This window comes from Brachyistius frenatus, unplaced genomic scaffold, assembly GCF_029030835.1.
Source record: "Brachyistius frenatus isolate BFR_SWC_R1_liver_20210118 unplaced genomic scaffold, ASM2903083v1 Contig_11, whole genome shotgun sequence".
NCBI lineage: Eukaryota > Metazoa > Chordata > Actinopteri > Embiotocidae > Brachyistius > Brachyistius frenatus.
This window is the reverse complement of record NW_027210610.1, coordinates 4,352,835-4,371,468: the sequence shown is the minus strand read 5'-3', so window position 1 is coordinate 4,371,468 and position 18,634 is coordinate 4,352,835. Positions and strand designations below refer to the sequence as shown.

At 43.2% G+C, this 18,634-nt stretch overlaps 1 protein-coding gene across 1 annotated transcript in view; it reads left to right on the top strand.

The window, feature by feature from the left end:
* Window positions 1-10,700, top strand: part of svild (supervillin d) — a 31,332-nt gene extending 20,632 nt beyond the window's left edge. The window contains 22 exon segments of the mRNA XM_069691690.1: window positions 1,046-1,193; window positions 1,531-1,614; window positions 1,836-1,922; window positions 2,331-2,514; window positions 2,723-2,895; window positions 3,462-3,617; window positions 3,847-3,983; window positions 4,170-4,317; window positions 4,416-4,561; window positions 4,747-4,922; window positions 5,171-5,306; window positions 5,452-5,752; window positions 6,087-6,241; window positions 6,464-6,566; window positions 6,701-6,908; window positions 7,000-7,051; window positions 7,053-7,149; window positions 7,264-7,419; window positions 8,234-8,377; window positions 8,661-8,773; window positions 9,038-9,193; window positions 9,505-10,700. Coding sequence (XP_069547791.1) covers window positions 1,046-1,193; window positions 1,531-1,614; window positions 1,836-1,922; window positions 2,331-2,514; window positions 2,723-2,895; window positions 3,462-3,617; window positions 3,847-3,983; window positions 4,170-4,317; window positions 4,416-4,561; window positions 4,747-4,922; window positions 5,171-5,306; window positions 5,452-5,752; window positions 6,087-6,241; window positions 6,464-6,566; window positions 6,701-6,908; window positions 7,000-7,051; window positions 7,053-7,149; window positions 7,264-7,419; window positions 8,234-8,377; window positions 8,661-8,773; window positions 9,038-9,193; window positions 9,505-9,591 — 3,147 coding nt within the window. The 3' untranslated portion in view covers window positions 9,592-10,700.
* Window positions 10,701-18,634: the final 7,934 nt, after the last annotated feature.

Below are 18,634 nucleotides of genomic sequence, written 5' to 3'. Positions count from 1 at the left end.
TACTATATTGGTAAAAAAAAAAAAAACAACAACAATTTTATTTTGCTACTTAATTTCCTGTTCTAACGCCGAATGCCAAACTGCAGCTCACCTCTGTTTCAGCGCTGCATCTTTTTCTCCTTAAGGCTGCTGACATCTGTGAGTGTTTAAGTCGACTCCTCGGGGCTTACAGTAAAGATGATGCTATGAGTTACAGAAGGATAGTCAGCAGATCACACAGATCATCTTTCATCCGCAGAGAAAATTCCTCTCTTGACTGTAACAAGCGGTTTGGTTTTGGGAATCCCAATCATCTGTTTGTCTTCTCCTTCAATTTCATGCCGTGCAAAATGACCCACCGTTGAACCCCGTGTGAAGACGGGCAGTTTTCTTTCTTGGACTTTATTTTCTGTGTGTATCTCTCCTGTGCAGTCACAGTGTGGAAAGCTGCGTGTAACCTACTGCAGAAAGGCAGTCACCACTCATGCTACATTACACGCAGTGAATTGCTCATTATTAGCTAAGGAAGAATGGGTGGCAGCAGCAGCAGCAGCAACCCACGGAAGACTATAAAACGCTTCAAATATTTAGGGGTGGAATATCATTCATTACTGGAACACGGCTCCAGCGGGTCAACCGGAGGGAGGGACAGCGGGAGGCCTGTGCTAATTCATTTTTAATGGTCGACTTCAGGTGCAGAAATGGCAGCGTGAGTAAATCACACGGCGAAGGCTCTGCTGAATAATGGCTGATGGATGGCCTCTACGCTCCTCCATGTTTTACGTTATAAAAATAAAGTTTGAGTAACTCAGTCAAAACTGCAGGAAGAAGATGTTTTTATGAAACGATTAGAAAGTTATCCGATTTTTCTGCAACTCCCATGTTTCAGCATCCTTCATCCGCCATCACCGTGTAGCTTATCCTCGGCTATATCGCTCACTCATGGTCACTTCAATGTGTCCTCATAACCGTCCGTACTCGTGTGAAACAAAGTGTCTGACCTTCTGCACTCGTTTACGTTTAAAATCGTAAGTTTAATTTCTATATGAATCAATTGTTCCAACAGAAGTCCAATGTGGACCTGGAGCCAAAGATGTCTCTGATGGAGAGGATGAAGATCCTCAAGGACAAGGAGGAGCAGTGGAAGAGCAAAGGCAAAGGAGCAGCCAACGACTCTGTGCAGTTCACTGTGGCTGGACGCATGGCCAAGAGAGGTGGGTTTTTTTTTTTCCTGTGTACTCCAGCCACCATTGTTCTGCTGTGATAGGTCTGAATACTTTGTTTTCTAATAAATAAAAAAATTTAAAAAAATGTAAAAAGAAAAACCCAAATGAAAATCTGACATAAAGTTTTCTAAAAGAATGAACAGCAAGCTAAATATTAGTTTGTAGAAATGGACAAACAATAAATGCGGCCTCCAGCCACAACACTCTATTCAGTCAGCAGTGGTTTACACAATGCTCATTACGTAGGTGTTTGAAGTTTTTGCTAATTCTTGAAAAGAATAATCGACAGACTAATCAATGCTGAAACTTTATTGTGTTCTACCAGGTCTTGTTTCAGATGCAGGAAAGGAAGAGTCACCTATTATCTCTCTCAAGAAGTCTAACTCCACACCTGTGAAACCGCATGAAGGTCTGTGGGTCTTTTTAAGAAAATAATGAACATTATGTGTCTATAAGTACAGCAGAGCGGTGGGGTCTCTGCCTCAAACTGCCTTTTGATAACGATAAAGATTGAATTTGAATCCTTAAGTGTCATTTAATAGCGATTTGATATGTTAAATTAATGCCAAAACTGTTTTTTTTTTCCTGAAACACAAGAGCCACCATGAAATAAATCTCTCCGTTGAACAGAAATCTCCAGTAGAACTGACGTCAAGGTGGAAGGAGATAAACGGCTCGACAAGCTGGAGTCCTTCTTAGACAAGCTCCACAATAAAGGTACATCCCCCTATTTCTTGTTGTTCTCCACATTAGATGATATTTAATTATTATTAAGGGCATACTGTACATGTATCTGTACAAGTGTGTTATTCCACATTTATTTCCTTTAAATTATAAGTCACTTTTACTGCAACATAACATAGTGAGAATGTCACATTATGGAGCACTTCATATATGAACCTACACAGACATTCATCAAGCTGGCAGGATAGCCAACATGTGTAGTATACTGTACATGTGAATCACCCCACCACGACCTTTTCTTTGTCCTGTTCACTGAAAGCACAACTCTGCAAAAAAAAAAAAAGAAGAAGAAAAAAAAGCATCCTTAGTAAGAGAAAAGTTGTGTGTGACACTTCCTGTTCCATCCTTCCTGTTTCCTGATGTTGTGTTCGGGATCATCAGGCGTGAGCAAAAACCGGACATCCACCATCGAGGTGACAGCAGAGACGGAGAAGGAAGTGATGACGCTGGATGATGAGGAGACGTTCGGCAACTTCTACAGATCCGTCTCGCCCTCGACTCTCCAGGACTCCAGTGTAGTTTTGACTGAGGAGGACCTCAGCCAGATCCAGGCTGACACACCCAAGTTAGTTTAAAATCATCGTGAACTGAAAAATGCCATTTCTATCCCTTAAGAACACCGTATGCACTTACTGACCGACGTCGTGCAGGTCGCGAGCAGTTTACGGTGAAATATGTTTCGCATGGAATATGATCAAATTTGTCACCGTGAGCTCTTGCTGTGTGTGGCTGAATTTGTTCCCCAACGCGGTTTTGTGTAATCGTGTCTTCAGGCTCACCTCAGCCGTAGCAGAACACAAGCGAGCAGTGCGACCACCCAGAAGGAATCAAGGGTCCAGGAACCCTCTGCGGGCTCTGGCTGCCCGCAACGACATCCGCCAGGTCTACACCGAGCAGAGGCTCAATGTGGCCACAGTGGAGACCAGGAGGATCCAAGTGGAGAGAAGTAAGGCTGCTCAGACTCGCATACCGCAGCACCACTAAGACTCATAGCCAAGTCACATCTGAGAGTCTGAGACGGCTTTAAAAAACAAAACTCAACCAAATTCTTAAATAACTGGCAACAATTGAGATCACTGCAAATGAATTATAGTGCCTTTTCAATATTTCAATGGATTCTCATGATGGCCAAATTCAGTTTCCTGTTTGTTTGTGCAGGAAATATGTCGGTGACTTGATAACCAAATGTTATGTTTTAGAAGATAGCTCTATGTGTTGGCTTGTTGCATATTTTCTATATGCAGTTCCTCTATAAATACTCTTCAGGCGAGACTGACCTCGGGGGCCTTTTTTACGAGGAAGTGAGCACTGAGGCTACATAATGTGCTCGAAACAAGTAATTCAAAAACACGCCCTGCTTCTCACACTCTCTACTGGAGGTTTGTAAATTGACTTTGGTAGCACCTCGGATCAAGAGACAAAGATCAGTCAAAACACTGTGTTAGTTCAACATTTAGAGGGTTATGTTTTGATAATTGTGTCTCTGGTGTTCTTGTTTTCTCTCAAATCTAGTGGCAAAGCATTCCAACCTGGCCGACGTGGCTTTGGCGGGTCTCGCCAGCAAAGAGAACTTTCGCAAAGTCAGCCTGCGCAGTGTGAAGTCCACCGATGTTGTGACCAACAACAGCACGCTGCCTTTCAATAAGCTCATGCTTATTCGCATCAAAGGTCAGAAAACTAAGGAGAACTTGCTGCGCGTTTGTTTTCCTTAAATTATTTGCTGATTGATCCTAACCGTTCTACCATAATAAAAAAGAAAATGACATAAATCTCACATTTCTTGTGTCATTTCATCAAAATATCAAGTTGATAAACCACAAAAAAGAATATTTAGTTCCAGAATCTATTTCAGAAATGAATACTGCAAAGAATAAATAGCTTTTGTTGTTGTCTGTAGGTCGGAGGCACATCCAGGTGCGCCTGATGGAGCCCACGGCTCGCTCTCTCAACAGCGGCGACTGCTTCCTTCTTATAACACCGAAGCACTGCTTCATGTGGAGCGGAGAGTTTGCCAACGTCATCGAGAAAGCAAAGGTAGTGAACCTCACACAGAATAAAATTTAAATTTTTTTTTTTTTTTAAAAACACCATACTTTTAAACTAGTGCTTCATTTACACAGTTGTTGTTGTCGCCTGGTCCAACGGCTCCTTTTTAGAGTGCCGTTTTTTTCCTTGGGTAACTCTCCGTCTCTATACGGGTGCAACTTGTTTTGTGTCCAGGCATCAGAGATGGCATCGTTCGTTCAGGCCAAGAGGGACCTCGGCTGCAAGGCCCCGCAGGTGACGGTGCTGGAGGAGGGCATCAACACTGACAGCAGATGGGCCAAAGAGTTCTGGAGCCTGCTGGGTGGGAAGACCAAATACAGAGGTACAGGCACACGTTTTATTATGTGGAGTCCGTCTGACCTCTCCGTCACCATCAATTGCTTACCCTGATTTGAATACTCCTGTGTGTATTTGTTATAGGGGCGGGGGAGCCAGAGGAGGACGAGCTGTACGAGAGTGGGGTGGTGGACTCTAATGGAGTGTACAGACTCCAGGGAGACAAACTGGTGCCTCATGAAGATGCCTGGGCCTCCATCCCGAGTGTGTCCTTGCTCAACTCTAAAGAGGTATCACCACTCAAACAGATACATGTTAAAAACAACAACAACAAAAAAACGAATAGGAGCTGTGTCACACCAGGGAAGTCTGGGAGCTGCAAACAAAGTCTGAAAGTCTGAGGTGTTTATCAAGAGTTCTTAATATGCTCGTTTACACTCTAAACTTTCTCTATCCTCTCGCTGCCTCCCACCAGGTCCTGGTGTTTGACTTTGGCGGGGAAGTGTACGTGTGGCACGGGAAAGACGTGCCCTTAGGTGACAGAAAAGTAGCTGTCAAACTGGGAAAGCAGCTCTACAGCGGCAGCTACGACTACAGCACCTGCAGAGTCAACCCTTTAGCTGCCTCCTGCACCAATGAGGATGTGCCTCAGTGAGTATAGTATATACAGCACTTGACACATTTGTAAAAGAAATGCTGCGGAGCAGTTTTTTTTAGGATGTGTTAGTTTGTACTTCACATTTTAAAACGGACTGAATGAATGGTTAGTGAAGTTTGTCCGATCATTTGTTGTGTCATTGTAGCCCCTAGAGGTTTTACTCTGCCAGTGCAGCTTGCATAGATTTTTTTTTTTTTTTAATGATAACTTTTGTGTGTTTGAATATGTGCGTCACATCCAGGCAGGGGGAGGGTCGTCCGAGCTGGGCTCTGTTTGGCCGTCTATCCGAGCACAACGAGACGTCCCTGTTCAGAGAGAAGTTCCTGGACTGGGCCGAGAGGAAGAAAGAGGAGGCAGCTCAAGCTGAGGAAGTCAAGGTAAATGAGATAAGACTGACTTCAATTTCAGATCATTTGTTTTGGAGAACTTTAGTAGCCAAGAAGCCCTTCGATTTAAGAAGTATACCGAGGGAATAAAGCAATTAAAAGCTCACTAAAAGTGTTCCTTTTTTTTCCCGCTCAGAGCCCAGTCCACTCCTCTGTACGCTCCCCTCTTGACTTGGAGCTGCAGCCGTGCGACGCCAAAGCCCTGCTGGACAACGAGCCAGAGCCGGTGAAGTCGGCTCTGGAGGGGGTTGACGTGCGGCGGGGCCACGGCCTGGTGAGGACAGAGGACGGACGACAGGCACAGTTGGCCACGGTAGCTGTGGAAGCCTGGCACATCAAAGAGCACGGTGAGGAGGAGCTGCCCGAAGAGAGTCTCGGCCAGCTGCACGAGGGCGACGCCTACATCATCCGCTGGAAGTACTCCATCACCACACTGGGTGAGTTGGGATTTTGGCGCAGAGGTCACCTGGAGAATAAACAGCGGAGTAGTTCAAATGCAATTAAAAAAAAATTAAAAAAAAATTGAGGATTAATGGCGGGAGGAATTTATATCTGCCTGACTTTTTATGTGCGAACGGTGTATCCTGTTTTATTTGAATACAGCTGCACTCCATCAATGTTGAAAAACTTGCATTAATGGGAAAAGCGCGTGTATAACGGGAGACCGTTATGTCACTGAAATTGTGAGGAAAGAGATGCGAAAGACGGCGAGCAAGCAATTCCTGCTTTCATCCCCCTGGGGTTCACTTTGGTTCTGTTCTGTTCTGTCAGTGGGGAAGCGGCAGAAACCCGGAGAGCTGAGCGCTGGAGCTCCTGGGAGAGAGAGGACAGCCTGTTTTTTCTGGCAGGGCAGTCACTCCAGCGTCAGCGAGAAAGGAACCTCGGCTCTAATGACAGTGGAGCTGGGCAGCCACAGGGGGTCGCAAGTGAGTATCAGTTCATGACGGATGCGCGCGCACACACACGGTCAATAAAACGTAACTGGAAATAATAAGGAACTTTAGCATGAAGGTGAAGAACTCAAAGGCTTCAACCACATCATCCCATCATTTATTCTATTTCCATAAGAGCATTCATTCATGGCCGTGTGTTCAGGCTTATATGTAGTGTGGTTTTCTTCATCTGTTGGTTTCTGGTCGCCTGTTCAGGTGTTGGTGAGTCAAGGAAAAGAGCCCCCGTGTTTCCTGCAGCTCTTCCAGGGAGGTTTGATCATCCACAAGGGCAGCAGAGAAAACGGCGCCAACGACACGGGTAGGAATCTCTGCATTACTGCTGACATTTGTGCCAATAATCCGATTCGGACGATTATTTTGAAACACCGATAGAATCAGAATGTTTGCTGCCCTTTAACATTTTTATGCCACGTGTCTGCCTCGCATCTCCAGGCGGCTGGAGGTTGTTTTGTGTCCGTGGCGAGGCGGAGGTGGAGGCCTCGCTGGTGGAGGTGGACTGCCAGCGTGCCAGCCTGCGCTCTCGAGCCAGCCTGTTGCTGCTCAGTGCTCAGAAAGGCCACGTGTACTTGTGGCACGGATGTAAAGCCCACGTGAGCGACAAGCAGGTGGCCAAAAGAGCTGCGGACAAAATAACCCAGAGGTAAGGCGGCCGGGTGAACGGAGGGGTGATGGATGGACGGACGTGTGGCTGCTGCGGTGGGTAACCCGACAGTTTTCTTGTGTCCTGGAAGGTGTCCCGCGGAGTTGGGTCTGAGCAGCAGCAGCAGCAGCAGCAGCAGCAGCAGTGAGAATGGAGGAGGTGGAGGAAGGATCTGAACCGGCGGAGTTTGTGAAGGCGTTGGGCGAGCAGGACAAGAAGGCCTACGACTGTATGCTGCAAGGTACCGACCATTTAAAAGCCACTTAAAACCACGTGGCAACTTCCCAGATATTTAGCCGGGAGAGAGCTCATCCGTGTGTGTGTGTGTGCGTGTGTGTGTGTGTGTTTTCTGTAGATCCGGGGAAGTACAACTACACACCCCGGCTCTTCCGGCTCAGCGCCAGCTCCGGGGTATTTGAAGGAGAGGAGCAGCTGTATCCTGCCAGGGTGACGGAGGGAGTCATGGCGATGCCTTTCCTGCAGGAGAACCTCTACTCGGCACAACAGCCAGGTAACGCGCGCTTGTATCACTGTTGCATTTCAGTGATTTGAGTTTTTTTGTTGTTTTCATTTCGGGCCCACGGGACACCATAAATTCATATAAGCTTTAATCAGAGCTTTGTGTACGAGGGCCAACTAAAGAAGAGTTCAGAGACTGTTCCTGTTGCATGTGAGCAACTCTTTCATTGACCCTCGTATGTCATTTTTTGGTTTTTTTTTAAACAATAGAAACAATCCTAAAAATAGAGAAACAACTGACAAAAACTGAAATCTTCAAAATCTTCAAACCGTATCTTCAGCAAAATTCATAAGTTTCACAGAAACCCTCACAAATAAGACTTTGAAAGACACGTAGCACCCAGAGTAAATATCTTTTCAGAAAAAAAAAAAAAAAAAAGATGTCGCCAGCATTTCTCTAATCATTTTTCTTACATCAACCAACCTTCAACATCCAAAGGAAAAACACTAGTTCTGAACTGTGCACTCCACAGTATTGTGCAGCGCTGTGACCTTACTCCCTCGAGTTATGTCTCATCTGAATCAAAGAGATTTTCTAAAGTAAAGAGTTTGTCTTAACACTTGTCTCATCAAGGCCACGCACAAGCACGATACAAACGATACAAGGCAGTTCAGTTCCACGTGGTTCCGTGTTTGAACCTCCGACAGTCAGAGGAGCCGGAGGTTCAATCAGGCCTCTCTGTCGACGCGCGTCCTTCTTGGCCTTTACAATCACTCTGGTAGACCAGATTAACTGGACTGCGTCTACTTCTTGCTCCTGCCGCTCGATACAATCTTATCCAAGTCCCCGGTTGTTACTTCCTCAGCCCTCTTTGTGCTGGACAACCGTATGGAGGTGTATTTGTGGCAGGGCTGGCAGCCCGAGGACACGCAGAGCACCGGCTCGGCAAAGATGCGCTGGGACAACGAGAGGAAGTGTGCCATGGAGACGGTGCTGCAGTACTGCAAAGGTTGGAGCTCACAGACTAAATAACACTACGATGAATGTAATGAATGAATAAAACAACAACAGCATTTTCCAAATGATCCTAAAAACGAAATAATAAATTTGTCCACTAATGTTTTTTTGTTGTTGTTGTTGTTTTTTTTTATGTATTCATCTTATATTTAGCAAACTGAAGTCACTGATACCAGATACTTAATTAGCCAGCCCTCAAAAAAATGTATCATGTTATATTGTGTTTTATTTGCTGAAATGTTTTTGTCAACACGTGGCTGTGCTTTGATTTACAGAGAAGAATCCTCGGCGCCCCCCTCTGGCCTATCTGGTCCTCGCAGGCTGTGAACCTCTGACCTTCACCAACATCTTCCCATACTGGGAGAAGGACACCAGTATCACTTCAAAGGTGGGTGACTTTCAATGCAACATCTCTGGGATTTTTTTTATTTTTTTTTGTATGAAAATATATAATTGTATTAAGAGCCGTCTCGGTGTCGCCGGCTGCCACTCAACAGGGTTTCAACTAGACCGTGGTATTTTGTCCTGTTCCGTTATACGTTCATGTTTGATTAAATCTGTTCTGTGAGATTTATAACTCTAGCTTTAACATGCAGAGGAATGCAAACTACGCTATTTCAGTTTACCTACTGCGAGTTGCGCGCGTTCGCAGGCCGAGAGCTCCAAGAACAAAGTGATCTTGGTGAAGGAGGCGCTCTCCAAACTCAGTAAGGAGCAGTACTCCATCGAGGAGCTGACCAGCAAGCCGCTGCCGGAGGGAGTGGACCCTCTTCGTCTGGAGGATTACCTGTCTGACCAGGACTTCAAGGTAGGATGCGAGCAGCGACTAATGAAGACAAGTCCTTCAAATGATTTCCCTGCAATCAGTCGAGGGACAGTTTTAGTGCAATTTTCAAAGAAAAAGATGAGAACTTCTACTCCGCAGACAATAGAACATGCATGACGGTATAGTTAAGCAGATGTACTCGTACACGGATTTATATATGGGCCAAATGTTCCATATGTACAGAGAGTCTCTAAGTGACGACCTTTGTGTAAAACGATATTACAGTACTTGATCAACGCTTCTAATCACTTTGTACTGACAGTTGTTTGTCCTCTCACTTGGATGTTTTGCAGACACTTCTGGAGATGAGTCGAGTCGAGTTCAACGCCCTGCCAAACTGGAAGCAAAAGAATCTGAAGAAAAACAAAGGCCTGTTTTAAAAACGCATCACTTTATACACAGATCTGTTGTTTTCTTTTCATGTTCTCAGCAGCTTTTCTTCTTTCTTTTTTTCTAAAGATGAACAAAAGCAAATGTACAATTTTGTCTAAATGTTTATTTTTTAATTTTTTTTTTTTTTTTTTTTATAACAGTGCCATTTTTTTTAATGTTTCCATGTGTCTCTGAAATATTTTAGACAACAATTATGTGCAATTGTTAATCATCTTGATGGAAAGATGTCTTCCTTGTATGGTTAAAAAAAATAATTACCCTCACATTATAAATATGTAATATACCATAAATGAATGTGTTTTTATGTTTTATGTAATGTCTGAGAATGTGTTTGTATACAAGCTGACGGTGGTTTTCAAACTGAGGAAAACTTTGAAGTTTTCAAAGGAAAGAAGACGAGCAAAACTAATCAAGGCGGAACGTACAATCCCTGTCATTTGTGATTTGTTTGATGTTCTCAAACCAAAATATTGCGACAGACCTATTACTCTTATTTTTATGTCACACAAAAATATTCATGAAATATTTTGTTTCAATTTTAATTGTACGAGAACGTGTGCAGAGGTGTGACAAAGTAACCTCCAAAAACCAAGAGATATCTGCATTTAATTAGTGTTATGGGTTACATCATATTTTAATTGTGGTGCTGTCTACTTCCTGGTTCTCATGAGAAAAAAAAAATGAATTGTGTGCCAGTGATGGCAGCCGTCTGATTTGATAGGGGACCAAATCTAGCCTTCGTTGTCTTGTTGTGTGTGTGTGTGTGTGTGTGTGAGTAAAAGTGCAACTTAAAAAGTATTAAGTGTGTGTGTAAGAGAAACTGTGACAGAGAAGCTGTGCAGTACAAACTGCCTTTGTAGTGAAATCTGTGCTCCTTATAACGGCGTGTCACATATAAAACATGCTTGTTGATACGACTGCCTGTGATGTCTGAAATAAGCAATTTTTCTCTGCATGGTGTTCACAACAGTGTTAGAGACTGATACCAGGCCAGCTTTTATATCTCGGCACATAGAAATGGAAAACCTCGGTTGTTTGGGAATGAGGAATTAATGCTCAGTATTCCCTTTTAAATAAAACATGTAAAAAAAAACAATATGTATGGATTGTTTCTTTTTAACGGCACAAAAAAAACAAAAACAAGATGTGTATTTTTTTTTTCCCCCTCCGACCCCCAACGTTAAGTTAGTGTTTCTTTAAATCAAAAATCACTCACGTTAATAATAGAATCTACGCTTCCTCTATTTGCTAAAACCTCAAATTCATTAAAAAAAAAAAAAAAAATGCAACCCACAAGAGGAATCGACATCACCGTGGAGCTGCAGTCCTGACTGTGCAGCTGTGTGAGGAGTAATGAATCTTTTTTTTTTTTTCTTATTCTGCTCAGTGTTTTCCTGAAACCTACTTATTCTAATGCTCCTTTTCAATCTGCTGCAGTCGTGTTTTATATGTAACCACCAGAGGATGCTGTCTGTCCAGCCTCGGCTTCCCGTGGAGCTTTTCGCCTCTAAATCGGAGCAGCCTTTTTGGACCCGAAACGATCAATCGGTGATGAGCAGAAAAATGAAACCTTTAAAACAAAACAAATGAAATAGTTTTGCTCGTGGGCGGAGGTTCAGGACATTTCTCCCAACAAAATGTCAACAACAGACTCAAGTATTTTATTTTGCTCTGCCTGACTCATACCTTGTAATAAGCCGTTTTAAACGACACCTGCTTATTTAGGATGCTGTGCATCTGTGCGTCACGCAGCCCGGGTCACCGGCATAGCCTACTGTATAATCCGCCCCCGCAACACACACACACACACACAGGTGTGTATAATGTGGAATCATACAGTTCTGCATCCTCTCTATATGCTCATGTCATATCGAGGCCAAAAAACCTATTTCCACAACAGATGGCAGGAGGCCGTCGTTGCTTCCCCGAACGGCAACTGGGCGGTCGCTTTGTTTATTTATCATCAACTCTGTCCTGCCAGCGTTAATCACCTGCATCTCTCTGCCTTCTGGCTCAGGTGCCAGCGCAGCCCACTAACATGCAGGTAAACAATGGAGCTGCTAATACAAGGCAGATTAGTTTGAGTAATAACAAAAGCTGGATATGAGACGATGGGAGCATTTTCAGAGGGGAGAGGGGGGGGGAGAGATATAGTCTTTGATCAGGCCCCCAAATTCTGAAAGAACATCCGCCTGAAGAAAATAAACTCTGTCTGAAGCTAAGCAATATTTTATGAAGTAAACTTGAAAACAACATTTTTATATTTTGAGGGGGGAAAAAAAAAAAAGAAGACTATAGCCTATATTATGATGAGTATTCAGTGCAACCCCACGCGCTGCCTTGTTTGCGGTAGTGACTCAACGGAAGAAGTCAGAAGACGCACTTTCTCCAATTTTATATTTTAACACACCGATTAAAGGAGCCGTTTGACACTTTTAAGGAAACGATCCACCACTCTAAAACGAAGCCGTAGCCAGCACGAGGTTCGCTCGGCTCGGCGCAAATGCCGGAAGGGAGGGGGAAACGTTCGGCCTCTCTGCACCCGGAGGCAACAAAATCTGCCCGCCGGCACGTCTAAGCTGACCAACCAATGTTTGATATGTTCAACGTTTTTTTTTTTTTTAACGGAAGTGCAGGAATGTACAACAATGTGGCGTTGCGGGGTTTTAGCCCACGTGCCGGACCGTCGGTTGAGCGGGAAAATCCTTTGGGTCTCAGCCGGCCGCCTTTCAGGGTGTCAAAGCTCCCGGCCATTAAACAGTATATGAAAATGACAACTCGTCATTTTGAACTTTGGTGTTTGTAAGATTTCGGCAAATTTACTGTTCACAGCTAAAGCTAGAATGAACGGCTGCTGGCTGTATACGAGAGTGGCATCAATGAGGAAGTGGATTAGAATGTTTCCCAAAATGTCACACTGAATTCTTTGTAAAAAAAAAAAAAAAAATGTAAAAAAAACCCCAAAAAACCTGAGAGATTTGTGTGAATATAGTTCATTTATTGTTCTTCCACTTTCTCCTCGGCAGTTCTTTCACTTTGCCAAAACTGTCCTTGCCAACTTCATCCTTTGTGAACAGGAGCTCTTCAGATGCTGATTTAAAAACTTTGAAAAGAGACAAAAAAACAAAAAAAAACATTATTTTTCTTTTATGCGTCTTTACTTTTTATGCCGAAAGATGTGATGAAGTTCTTATTGGTCGGCGGAGGCTGAAAACATCAACAAAACGGCATGATAAAAGAAAAAGATTTTGAGAAACCCCACATCCAAATGTCCCGAGGAGATATTTCAGAGACAATCGATTCTCATCTGCAGTTTAATGTGTACACCCTGCTTTTCGCAGCCTTCTTACAACCTTCTTACAAGTTGTTTTTTTTTTATTTAATTTAATTTTTTTTTAGCTGGAGCTGCAAGAGATGAACTCAGTTTGGACGAGAACAAGTGAGTCCTTCAGATTTTCACCGCTCTCGAAGCGATGCTGCCCGGCTCGCTCGGAAAGTAAAATAAAATAACAAAACTCTTGATTTTATGTGAGAAATCCAAAGCCTTGAAATGTTCATTGTTCGCTCAGAGTGAAGCAGCCGATATTGAACTGAAGGAAGCCTGCAATAACTTTTTGGACACCTGTGTGTTTGTGTGTGTGTGTGTGTGTGTGTGTGTGTGTGTGTGTGTGTGTGTGTGTGTGTGTGTGTGTGTGTGTGTGTGTGTGTGTTATGTTTGCGCTCTGAGGACAAATCGGTAGGAATAAAAGCAATATTGTTGCTAATCAATGCTGTGCTCCCTGGCTTCCCTCCCAGCAGCGCTCTCGCTTTGGATTTCTGCTACCTAGATGAAATGTTGCAGGTTCTCCCAGACTGTTTAAGAGCTGCAGTGGGATTAACTCTCCGAGCTGCAGAGTATCTGTAGAGCGCGTGCTCTTCAGAGTCTGCATTCATCCAGGAGCTATGATTCACAGCAGAAATACCTTGAACCATAAGTTTACTCTGTGAAAGTTGGCCGCGAGTTGAATTTGATTTTCTGACGTTTTAAATGGACCTTTCTCGCCTTTAAGGAAATACCCATGCGCCGAGGCTTACGCGCGCCACACTCGGGACTATTTATAGCAGCCATCTGCTTTTTAAAGGCGTTGATTAGACATTGCTACAGGGATGTTTCTGGTCATTCTCCCATAAATCTGCGGTCTTAAATAGCGCCAGTAGTTTCCGGATCAGAAGTGTCCAAATTCTCTTCCTATAAGGGCCAAAAATGAATCTGGATGGAGGGCCTGGGGCCAAAAATAAACGTGACGCGAAATTAAATTTCATTCAAATGTAATACATTTTGCATAAAATGACCATTCTAAATATAAATGAAATGTATTTTCATCAGTGTGCCACGACCTCGATCTCTCATCTTGATTAGCAGCCCGAAGTCAGTGACGTAGGACGCACTCACAGCACATCATGAGCATCAGCAGGAGAGAAAGAAAACCACCGTTTTTCTAGATAAGACGGAGGTTAATGGCTAATGTCCTGTGGCTAATGTCATTTAAGAAGGGAGCTAAGCAACACTGTGTTGTACGGTGCTGTAAAACTCTTATGACGTACTTTTCAGCCGCAGGAAATTTTTAGAGTTTTGTATTCATTACAGTTGGGATTATACCGCACTTAAGAATAAGAAGACGAAGCACGAGCTTGCCAATTGCCACGGCGGCCCAAAACAAAGAGTACGTTGAGCCCGAAGTCGAGAGCCGCTGCAGTCAAAACTCCCCGCGTGTGAAAACATACTCGGCCCGCGAAGCTTATTACGACTCTGAGTTTACTCTTTTTTTTTTTTTTTTTTGCCCATCAGTCGTTAGCTCATATTCATGCGAGGTGACTTAAGTGTGCAACATTAGTCACGTGACACTAAATGACTTAAATCACTAACAAAGAGTGTGAAAAGCAGTTTAAAGCTGAGATAAAGTCAGATACTGTCTCCAGTAAACTGTTGAGAGCAGATTTACAGGTTTTAAGTACACCGAAAGCTCAAAGAGGTCTCACAACTGACTTTCTAGGTAACTTTAGCCGCCACAGCTCAGTGACTGAGGGAGGATTTACTAAAGTGTAATGAAGCATTACATGTGCTTCTCAATATCCTTGAGTTTGATGTCGATAAATCAATTTTTTACTCATTACTAAATCACTAAAGTGTATACCCACTGAGTGAAAGATGACTCTTAAATGCACCTGGTAAAGCCTTGAAAATGTCAGCTGAGAAAACGATCTCTCCACCGGATCCATTTTTGTAGAAGGTTCGGCGCTTTCGATCATATCACACGACCTACAGTACATGAGCAGAAATAGTTTGTTTTTGTTTTTTTTTTATTTTTTAAGGAAGTGCAGCTATATTTAGAAAGAAACTCAGTAACTCTCTGATAAGTGAAAACGGGATGTTCAGCTGGCGCTCAGTTGCCTTCTCGAGTTCTTGTCCGTGTCACGTGGGCAGACTCCACCTGCCGATGGAGATAGGCGATAAGATCGAGGCTCCACGTATCTATCTGCATCATGTGAAGAGATTATTTTCTCGACTGCCATTTTCAAAAGGTCAAGATTAAACTTTGAAACTCGCCTTAAAAAATATATATATATATATTGTTGCACTCTGGTAAGAGTTTTATCTGATAAAGGCCTCGTCATTGAAACATTGTCGCTACAAGTCGTGACCGAAGGAAGATTAAAGTGCGGTAGTTCTTAAAAGCCTTTAAGGAGTCCAACTTCTCGTTTGGAAAATGAAATGAAGAATATAAAAAAAAAAAAAAGCAAACTCGTGCGCAAACACACGTGTTTTGGATTATAGGAGAGCTGCTCCCGGAGAGCCAAGTGCTGACGTGAGCATTTATATCGTCTGATGTGTAATGTCAGCGGGTATTTCCAGGCAGCAGATGGTGACAGTTTGCCTTCTTAACTGCAGCACAACACATTCAAGCGCACGCACACAACCACACACCTATACACTACAAACCTCCACCCCACGGCCCCTTTCTTATTCCTGCACCACCCACTGACAGTAGCAGGTACTGTGCGCCACATGCACGCACACGCACACGCACACACGCACACACACACACACACACACCTACCTACCAGTGACAGAAACCCACCGGTATCGAGCGTGACATCACTCCCGTTTCCCGCAGATGAGACGGGAACTGCGCCTGACAGATTGATTGAAAGATCTCCCTCCTGCTCTCGTCCGTCATTTTATTCTGTTCATCATCGTCATGCTGCTCAATCCATCTGCTGGGGGGGAGCGAGGAAACCATTTAGGCCGGCCCTGACCATCCATTCAGCCAAAGGGGCTTTCAGACAACACACAGCTGGGGCTCCCACGGGAAGGAACGGGACCTTGATTTGTTAGGCTTGAATTAATTACCTGGCCTTGTCTTTCTGAATATAAAGGTACCAGCCCTGCTTCTGATCATGATAACGACTGAATGTTATTAGCCCCGTGGCTCGGGAGCCGCTTGATAATCTAATGCCAAAAGTTCTGTACCTCCGTGAATTTGGGAGAAGCCCAACATTTTTTTTTATCTGAAGACAGGGGAGGGATTTGCCTAAGCTCCTCTGAAATATGTCTCAGCCGATGGTGCCGCGAGTTTGGATTTTCAGATCTATTCATCTTGATGTGTGTTGCTATTACAGGCACAAGATAAATGGAGATGGAGGTTAAACTGCAAAGAAGGTACAATGCACTGTATGTGTGTGAGGCTAAGCTGTTACTTGTTCAAACTGTATTCCCCGCTGTAAAACTACCTCACCTATTTTACATTAATATACAGATCACCATAATGAACATCTGCACAGATCAACCCAGACTGACTTTGTGAGATTATAGAAATGAAACGCCTACACACACCTGTGTCACTTTGTGTATGTTTGCCCTCAAGGCAAACAAACACTGGCTTTTGTTTTGTTGGTAATAAACACGACATAACATCCCAGAGTGTTCTGTAGGTAGCCAACAAGTGGATATGCAGAAAAAACACTGCAACTATTTAGAAAAGTGATTCCAGTCACGACCACGTATTGCCTCTGATTAGGTGCAGCGGATCGTTCGCTCAACAAAGATTTAAATGCGCAAAACTGTGCAACCTCGGATGTCGGCTCATTTAGAAAAGCCTAATTATGAGACACTAACAACGAGCACGACAGCGCTGTAAAATACGACGCAGGGGTCACCGGGTGCTCATTAGACAGGTGCGCCGGGGTCAATGCTGAAGACGAGAGGATCCCGGGTGACGCGTTCAGCCTTCAGCCGTCGTAAAAAAAAAAAAAAAGCCATGATAATGGACCCCTCAACGAGAACCCGGAGAGTAGAAAATAAGCAGGGCTCTGTCGCTCCGCTTTATACTGGTTGGTGAGGAAGGTGTATTAATTAATTAAGTTTGCGTGTAAAAGCGCATAATACGAACCTGAATGAAATATGAAGCAGCAACATTTTGCTTTAAGGTTTCAATTTCAGCTTTATAATAGAGTAAGCAGTAAAGGAGACAGAAGATTGACTCACAGAGTAGACAGTGACAAATACTTAACAGATCAGGTTTTTTTTTTTAATCTATTGCCTTTTTCTGGGTTTCTCTAGTCTATAAGTTTCTGGAGGGCTTAAGTGCTGTGGTAGCTTTTTTTTTTTTTTTTTTTGGACTATTATCACAACAATATATATATATATATTTTTTTTAAATGCACAAAACCAAATATAGTAAATTAATTTGAACTTTGATTTTCTCACCCTCCGACTGTCAGTGTGTGTCCGGCAGGTACCAGATAAACCCTCTGTCCCTTTAGGCAGAAGTTTTGACCCAGTATGAATAATGACTATGAACTAATTGTCCTTCTGCCTGTCATAGTCATCGGTGAACTATAGCTTTATGCGTGTTTGAGCCTCTGAAGCCGGTCTGAAGAGGGAAATATCAGGTACAGAGAGAGATGGTAGCCATGGCGATGTTTATCACTGAAAGTGGGAAAGTGGCTCCTCATCCGTCGAGTTTGTCTGTGGATTTTCAACCGCCTGGAGTTCTTCGCTTTCTTAAAACTGCAAAATACAGTTTTATTCAAATTGGTATGAATTGAATTAGATAGTTATGAAATAAGCAATTAAATAAATACATTGCTGTAGAAAGATCAGGGCTGCCACTTTTGAGTTCAGCTTGGAGTGAGATTTTTCATCTATTTAAGTTATTTCTCAGTTGTCTTATTATTTTTCAAAGCCTGGGAAGCTAAAATCTCTGTTTTATTGCTGGTATTTTATATTTTTTAATGACACTTTTGTATCCATTTTAATTGGTTTACTATGCAAGCAACCAACTTATTTGACTAAATGTAGGCCTATGAGCAGCTAATGATGTTCACTGACCATGTCTCATTTGCTTTGACTGACAGCTAACGGATTAATAAATCATTTATGGAATTATTATGACATTTATTTATTTTCTAATGTATTTTACTGCCATTTTTTTTTCAATTTCAATAACACGGTATTCTATATACAAAAGTGAGCCACTGTAACCTGTTGATTATTCTCCTCTTCTGAAGCAGCTGTTCTGCTTCGAGAACGCTAAATAAGATTCAGCATACAGCGGCCTAGTTTGATCAATTGATTCGCCCGGTGTATTTGTAATTATTTGTACTATAGACGATTCAGCATCACTCACAAAACTAATGGGAAATGCTGTGAGTATAGTCTATTATTGATATCGGTATCCGGGATACCAGCCTGATCAGAAAGGAAATAAAAGCTGCCACACATCATTCCCACCAATGAGTCAAAGTTTTCTTCGTTTACTCAACGAACACTGACTTCATTAATTGGCACAATATTTTGCAAGAGACACTCGTGGCTGCCAGACTAATTACTCTTTTTCCCATCAGTTTGTCGTCAAGCAAATCACGCAAGTCTGACACAGCCACGAATGTCCCCAGAGGGTGAATTTGAATAACCTCGATCCACTGATTAAACTCTTGTTTGTCCAATACTTTGATTCACAACCGAATACCGGCGAAGCTAATCGCATC